Raw genomic sequence first — 8,207 nt, 5'->3', positions numbered from 1 at the left:
ACATGGTATTACATTATTAGAGGATTTAATTCAAAAGCATTATGTATCGGTTGGAGGTAAAAACAAATTTTACGATGGATCAGTATCATCAATATCAATCATTGAATCCATCAGAGAAGATCCAGAGTTAGATTCTTCAAAAAAATTAACGACCAACGAAGCATTGAAAAAATTTGGACCAAGAGTTGTATTTTATTTAAATATAGTCGAGCAATTAAAAATATATCTTAGTAATGTTTCAAGTATATTTACAAAACTTCGAAATTTTAGAATAGATTATAAATTAAAAGAAAATGAAAGGTATTTATAAATTCAAAAAAAAATAAAAGAAAACTGCATATATAATAAAACTAACTTTTACCAATATTACTAATTTAGATTAAGTAGTAAAGCAATTCTCAATTTAAGTTCAAGTGTAGCACCAACACCATCATCAACATTTAAAAAAAAAGACGATTACGATTATGAAGAAGACGAAGTCGAGAAAATAAAATCAAAGCTATATGATAATGATGATGATACAGAGTTTGATGAAGAAGAGTTATTAATTTATGAAAAACAAAATGTAGAATTAAAAGCAGAGTTAGAAACATTATCGGATCAAATAGAGTACGATATAATATTTCACATATTGTTAAAATTTGAATCAAAACTAATTCTTTTTTTCATTTCCAATCATTTAGGGTTATTAATCGTCAAGTCGAAGAGTTATCGCAATTATTTGATGAAATAACACCACATATTTTAATTCACAAAGAAGTTATTGAAAACATTTATAGTACAAATGTGGACGCTACAAATTATATATCAAGAGGTAATAACAAAATTTATGAAGCGACAAAGAAAAGTTTTGATTTTAGGGTTATGGTATTACTATTTTTAATTATTTGTTCATTGGGTTTATTATTTTTAAATTGGTATCAAGATTAATAGTCAATACTAATCAATTATAACAATCAATGGATAATTAATAATCAAAAAAACAAAATTATTATAAAAAATAAACAAGAAATAAAATCCAATACGAGATATCTAAAACATTTCCCTTTTTTAATTTTTTTTTTATTTTTTTAATTTTTTTTTTTTTTTTTTCTTTTTTTTTTAATTTTTTTTAAAAAATTGGGTAACTAACTCTCCGTCCATTATTCATTTTTTTTTTTTTTTTATTTATAAATTAATTTTAAAATAAAAATATTTTATTTATAATTTTATTTGTTATATATTTGTAATAGTAATAGTATAAAAAAATAAATAATAATAACAGCACATGGCAAAAGAAAAAAAATTAAAATTACCAATACAATTGTCGGATTATAAAAGATTATTAGAAGTCAGTGAAAGAAGAGGCTTTGCAGAAAAATATAAGCGGGTAGAGTACAGTCCAGAGATTGAAAGTTCACTTAGTTTAAAAGTTAAAATCAATAAAGAAAACATATTTGAAGATGCATTTCAAAAATATGACCATTTTTTAATGGACATGGCGCTATTGGCACATAATATAGCCATTTCAACTGAAAATCAAGATATAGAACAAACTAAAAAATTAGTTTTAGATATATTATCATTGGTTTCAACATCTGCAATTGATATCGGGATTTTAAAAAATAAAATTAAAGATAACAACGATAAAGATAAAAATAAAGAAAATAATAGTAATGGTAATAGTAATAGTAATAGTAATAGTAATAGTAATAGTAATAGTAATAGTAATAGTAATAGTAATAATAATAATAATAATAATAATAATAATAATAATAATAATAATAATAATAATAATAATAATAATATGAATAATAATAATAAATTAGATGATAAAAATAACACTGTTTTAGAAAATAATAATTTAGAAAATAAAAAAAATAAAAAAATAAATAATAATAATATTGAAGATTTAAGAAATGGTTTAAATAAAATTATTAGTAATTTTGACAATTTAATGAAAGAAAATAATGATAATAATATGAATACCAATAATAACAATAACAATAACAATAGCAATAGTAATAATAGTAATAATGATAATAATAATAAAAAGAAAAAGAAAAAAGATATTGAAAAGTTAGATATATTACCAACTGCATCAAATGTAATAGTTTCTCAAATTGGATTATCAAATGAAATTGTTATTAGCGAAAGACCAATAGAAACTTCAAATAGTGCCACTAGCGAAACTTCATCAATAGCTTCAGAACCCTTAGCAACAACTATACAAGATTTAAATAAAAAAATTAAAAAAAAGAAAAAAGAAAAGAAAATTAAGAAAGTCGAAACTGAAGTTGAAGTTGAAAATGAAAATGAAGATGGTCAAGAGGATGTTAAAAATGAACAGGATAATAATAAAGTAAAGAAAAAAAATAAAAAGAAAAAAGGTCAACAACTGGTAGAATCAACAGATTCAATGGATTCAGTAAATAAAACAATATTAACCAAAACCACTACCACTACAACTACAACCACAACCACTACAACAAAGAACAGCTATATTAGTATAAACCCTGAAGAATTAATCAAAAAATTTGAAAATTTAAAAACAATCAATAGTAGTATTTATAAATTAAAAGAAAATGAAATTTATGTTAGAAAAGAATTAGAAGATAAAATTCATGTTATTAAAACAATGGAGAGAAATTTAAAGAAAATGACAACTAAAATTCATAAAATGAAGAAAACTAACAAAGCTGACGAAATAGAATTACAAAAGGAAAAAGTTCAAAAAGAAGTAGAGGAAATTAAAAAAGTTTATCAATCATTTAGCCAATCTATTAAGCAGTATTCAGTAGGTTTAATCCAATCCAACAAAAGCAAACCTTTATTGGAAAGTAATAAAATCCCAGACCTGGCTTACTTTAATGATAGTTTAGCAAAGTTCTTCAACGAAAACAAATGTACAAATCAAAACCGTTTTAAAGCCTTTGAAAAACTTTGTTTTGTATTAAAATCATCATTACATGTTAGAGCTCATCTATTTGGTTCGTCTTTGAATGACATGGCACTAAAGCAAAGCGATATTGATATTTGTTTGGTAAATGATAAACCAAACAAAAAGTTTTTGTTCATTGTATCATCAATTTTAAGAAAAAGTAGGTATTTTATTTAGCATATAATAAATAATCTATTCAGATTTACTAATTTATTATTCAATCATTATTATTATTATTAGATAATTACGAAAATATTATAACACTTAGTCATACTAGAATACCTTTAATTAAATTATTTGATCCAGAGTACAACATCAATATTGATTTATGTTTAAACAATCTATTAGCAATCGAAAATTCAAAATTAATAAAAAGTTACTCATCAATTGACCCAAGATTTCAAGTATTGTATATGTTAATCAAAGCATGGGCAAAAGCTAAGGAAATAAATGACGCTGCAGATGAATCGTTGTCATCATATTCGTATGCAAATTTAGTAATCTTTTATCTTCAAACATGCACTCCACCGGTTTTACCATGTCTTCATAAAAACACAGAATCACTCCCAAAGAGAACCGTAGAGAATTCAGTCGTTGCATTTCATCAAGATCCAAAAGCTTTAGGTTTTGTTACTAAAAACACTTTAACCGTTGGTGAACTCTTTTATGATTTCTTATGCTTCTATTCAACATTCGATTTTAAAAGATATGCTATTTGTATTAATAAAGGTCACATGGTGGAATTGAAAAATTGCCAAAAAGAACTGTTAGTCGCTCCAGCCTGTATTTACATTCAAGACCCTTTCATATTTGACTTTAACCCTGGTAAATCAATGACCGAAAAGAATTTCACCAAATTATTGACAGAGATTAATAAAACAATTTATATTATCTCTAATGGTATAAAAGATTATGGTTTCGATCAAATCTTTTCTGAACCATCTTTATTATCTCTCAGTAGTAATGTAAAGCAACATAACTTGACTTTAATATTAGATAATAATGATGGTGCTATGGATAATAATAACAATATAGATAATAGTAATATTAATAACAACGAGAAATTGGACAAAAAAAAGAATTAAACTAGTTTAATGTTGGGTTAGTTTTAGAAATAATATTGCTTCAAGATTATCCATTTTTTTTTTTTTTTTTTTTAAAATATTCCATTTTTTGTATTGTAAAAACTATTATAATAGTTTAGTAATTAATATTAATTTAAAATAAATAAATTATTATAATTTATAAAAAAATATCAACAAAACCATTATTTTTTTTTTTTTTTTATAAAGATTTATTTAAATTTATATTTATTTAAATAGTAGATCCTACTGGTCAAAATTTTTTTTTTTTTTTTTTTTTTTTTTTATACCCTAAAGGATTGGGGGGGAACTGGGGGGGCTACAATTTTTTGGGGGGAACCCATAGCACTGTAATAAGGTAAAACCCCTCCTGGAATAGTTGGGGCTAATAAAAGTCCACCTGAATCTTTGAACTGGGTTAAAATTGGAGCTTGGCCCAACATCAGTAGGAATATTAAAGTTTAATGAAACTAAAATACCCATTTTGTTTGGAGTATGGTAGGCAATAGATAAACCACGTTGATTGTAAATTGAATTATATTTTTTAATTACTTCATCAATGTCTTTATATAACTATTTTTAAATTTGTTAATAAAATTATTAGCTATTTATAATTTAAATTAATTATAATAATAAATAATTACTCTTGAAGAATGTTTTTGCATATCAGAATAGAACCAAAGCATTGCTGGGAAGATGAGAATTACACCAACTAAAGCAATGCAGAGGAAAATTGAAATCCAGAAAAATTTATATGATGTTTGATTGAATGGTTTAATACAGGTATTATTAATATCATCAATCATTGCATTAAATTCTTGATATGAGATATAATTGTAGAGTTTGTTATCATAAATTTTTTTCCAACCTTTGAAACCTGCCTAAATTTTATAAAAATAAAAAAAAAAATTAGATATAGTTTTTTTAATATAAAAAAATAATATATATTTACACTTCTAAAAGTTAAAGGGTTTTGTTCTAAAAGAACATTTTTAAAATTTTTATCGATTGGTTTGGTCTCAGAGACTAATATTCTTGGGTCTTCAATGAGCATTGAATCAGCGAATGGTGATACTAAAATAGCATTACCTAGACCACCCTCAAGAGCAACGGTTTGATTAGGTACTGAGGTAGGAACATCTGGGTATTTAACAGTCATAACTACATTGGCACTAAAATCCATTTTGTAACTAATTACAACTTGTCTATTTGAAAGAACTCTATTGATATTTTCTAAACATTTATCTAAATCTTTACATAGTTTCTTTTTGAAGCTAGCCCATCTAAAGATTTCGACAATACCAACAATTATTACAGGTAATAAGCCGACAAATGCATATGCCATAACACTAAAATAATAATAATATTAGTATAAAAGGTTAATTTGTTGAATAAACTATAATAGTAGTGTTTTATAATTTACCCCCAAATATATGTAACATAAGTACGGATACCATTATTGTTTAAAATTTCAAGTGCTGTAACAAATTCTTTTACTGGGACCTATAAAATATTATATTAATAAATGAAGAAGTAAATGAGGGTTTAAAATTAAAACTTACTATACCAGTTAGCTCTCTTGGAAATGATTCTTCAAAACCATTGAAGGTTGCTGCTCCAGCTTGTGAATGAATTTCTAATTTTCCCATTGTTATTTGTTTATTTGTTTTTGAATAATAAAAGAATGTTTTTTTTTTATTTTCTTTTTAACAAAAACAAAAAATATAAAAATAAAATTTGTGTTTTTTCAAAAACTTAAAAAAAAAAGATATTTAAAAATTTAAAAATTTGAAAAAAAAAAAAAAAAAAAAAAAAAAAAAATAAATTCAAATAAATATGCCACTGTTGGGCAAAAAAAATATTTTTTTGAAGCAGTTTAAATTAAGTCATGTTGATGTAATTTGAAAAAACTTAAAAATAAATAAAAAAATATTTTTTAAATTGTGGAAATCACAACGGAAAAAAACCTCTTGATTAAAAAAAAAAATTAACCTATAAAATTTTTAAGTTGCTTAATTGCAAGTAAAAAATTTTAAGTTTAAAAAATTTATTTTTTGTGCAACGTGGCAAAAAAAATATTATAAAAGATAAAAAAATTTTTTTAAAAAATATATACATATTTAGTTTTTATTTCTTATTTTTAAGATTTGGGTTTTTGGTTAATATATAAATTAATAAATAGATGATTAAATTCGAAACCCTTTGCGCTTTTTTTTTTTTTATACTATTTGTTTTTATATTTTTAATTTTATATATTATTATTATATTATTATATTTTAACAGTTTGGGAAATTATTAATTGGTAATGAGTGGGAATAATTATTAAACTGATTAGGGGAAGCAGGTGAGGACGAAGCACTATTGCTTTGTAAATATCTAGCTTGAATTGGTGTTTGATAATAGCCCATTGGATTATAATTGGTGTTATAGTTCATGGAGTTCATATCCAAACCATTAATATTTTGTGGTAAATATTGTTGTGGTGGAGTTGAGGTACCTTTGTTTATATCTTTTCCAAGAAGTCTTCTATCAATATCTTTATCTTGGATTTCATAAATATTATCTGCATAACTATTGGCACCGTTTGGAGCTAAAAATTGATCGTTATATCTTGAATTTACTTGTTGAGGTGAGTGTTGTTGTAATTGTTGTAATTGTTGAAGTTGTTGGTGTTGGTGAACTTGTTGTGGTACTTGTTGTTGGTGTTGTTGTTGGTGTTGTTGTTGTTGTGGTACTTGTTGTTGTTGTAAATGTGAAATAGGATTACTATTAATATTATTATTGTTATTATTATTGTTATTATTATTATTGTTGTTATTGTTATTGTTATTGTTATTATTATTATTATTTGTAATTGATGGGGATGTTGGATTATCTGGAGTATTAAGACATGATTGAATAAGATTTTTACCTTCTGGTCTAGTAATTAATGGTTGTAATTTAGTGGTTGCAAAGGTATATACATGGCCAGTTTCAGAGGCGACTAATAATAAAACTTGAGTACCTGTAAGGGTTGATAGCTCATAAGCTTTTTTCATTATACCGGCTTTTCTTTTGGAGAATGTAATATGTCTTCTACTTTTATCATCGATAAATTCAATTTTAATCTTTCTTCTTCCGGCTTTTTTACCAGAGATTTCAGTATTTGGTGATGATGGTTCACTTGTGTTGTCTTCTTTTTTGATCATTTCTTCACTTGTGCTAGTTGGAGTTAATGAGGATGAGGTTGATGTTGGTGATGATGGGTTTCCGAGACTATATCCAACTAAACCGTTTGTGTTAATATTTGAAACTTGTGAAATGCTCATAATTGTTTAAAAAATTATTTATTTTGTTTTTATAAAATATTATTGTTACTATAATAAAATTTGGTTGATTGATGATTATTAAATAAAATTATTATTAAATATTAATTTTATTTCGTTATAGCTTATTATTATGATTTTTATTATTATAATATTATTATTATTGTTTTTGTTATTATGAAATAAATAAATAAATTGGTATGAAAAAATTATTATTTAAATAGTAAGTTTTTTTTTAAAATTTGATTATATAATATACAAGGTTTTTTAATATAAAATAAATAAATTTTTCTAGATATAATATTAATAAAAAGATGATTTAGATTAGGAATATTGTATTATTATTATTATTATAAAAGAGAAAAAACAAAAAGGTGACGATGAAAAAGTTATAGTGATGAATTATACAATTAATACCCTAATTTCGATTGTTTTGGTTGGTGATGTGTTAACTGATTAAAGAGTATTTAAAAAAGTATTTATATAAATAAATTTGGAGCTTGTGTGATGATTATTGTTGCTTTATATTAAACTACTTTAGAACTATAATAATTAAATAGATAAAAAAATAAATTAATTTGGTTAGTTTATACGTATATAAAAATGAAATTAAATTATTTTTATTAAATATAGTAAAAAAAATAACAATAACACAAAAATTGAATAAAAAAAAAAATTAAAAAAAAAAATTAATTTAAAGCTTTTGTTATTTTGTATATACTATATAATTGATGATCAATATTTGTATAACAATAAAAAAAACGAGAAATTTTTAAAAATAATAAAGAAAAATTGTTAATTATTTTAATTTTTTTTACCCCTCTGTATAAAAAAGGTAAAAAAAAAAAATAGTAAAATCTAAAAAAAATAATTTTAATTTACAATATATTGATTGTGGAA

The 8,207-nt window shown here is 23.2% G+C and overlaps 4 protein-coding genes across 4 annotated transcripts in view; 2 read left to right on the top strand and 2 right to left on the bottom strand.

The window, feature by feature from the left end:
* DICPUDRAFT_79512 (uncharacterized protein) overlaps nt 1-930 on the top strand; it is a gene marked incomplete at both ends in the record, with an annotated part of 1,898 nt that extends 968 nt beyond the window's left edge. The window contains 3 exons of the mRNA XM_003288692.1: nt 38-300; nt 379-609; nt 684-930. Coding sequence (XP_003288740.1) covers nt 38-300; nt 379-609; nt 684-930 — 741 coding nt within the window. The remainder of the gene's footprint in view (nt 1-37; nt 301-378; nt 610-683) is intronic.
* Nucleotides 931-2,860: 1,930 nt separating this feature from the next.
* On the top strand, nt 2,861-4,166 carry DICPUDRAFT_92151 (uncharacterized protein). The gene is made up of 2 exons (XM_003288691.1): nt 2,861-3,080; nt 3,161-4,166. The coding sequence occupies exons 1-2, from the start codon at nt 2,987-2,989 to the stop codon at nt 4,003-4,005; spliced, it is 939 nt and encodes a 312-aa protein (XP_003288739.1). The 5' UTR covers nt 2,861-2,986; the 3' UTR covers nt 4,006-4,166.
* Nucleotides 4,167-4,293: 127 nt separating this feature from the next.
* On the bottom strand, nt 4,294-5,651 carry DICPUDRAFT_79510 (uncharacterized protein; the record flags this gene model as incomplete). Its single annotated transcript, XM_003288680.1, has 5 exons — nt 4,294-4,575; nt 4,647-4,883; nt 4,955-5,351; nt 5,426-5,505; nt 5,565-5,651. 5 exons carry the CDS (start codon nt 5,649-5,651, stop codon nt 4,294-4,296), a joined length of 1,083 nt encoding a protein of 360 aa, XP_003288728.1.
* Nucleotides 5,652-6,105: 454 nt separating this feature from the next.
* Nucleotides 6,106-8,207, bottom strand: srfA (uncharacterized protein). The gene is made up of 2 exons (XM_003288679.1): nt 8,190-8,207; nt 6,106-7,850 (listed from the first exon to the last, which is right to left on the bottom strand). The coding sequence occupies exon 2, from the start codon at nt 7,308-7,310 to the stop codon at nt 6,279-6,281; it is 1,032 nt and encodes a 343-aa protein (XP_003288727.1). The 5' UTR covers nt 7,311-7,850; nt 8,190-8,207; the 3' UTR covers nt 6,106-6,278.

This window comes from Dictyostelium purpureum (assembly GCF_000190715.1).
Source record: "Dictyostelium purpureum unplaced genomic scaffold DICPUscaffold_145, whole genome shotgun sequence".
NCBI lineage: Eukaryota > Evosea > Eumycetozoa > Dictyosteliales > Dictyosteliaceae > Dictyostelium > Dictyostelium purpureum.
The sequence above is the reverse complement of the archived record's forward strand: the minus strand, read 5'-3'. Positions and strand labels throughout refer to the sequence as shown.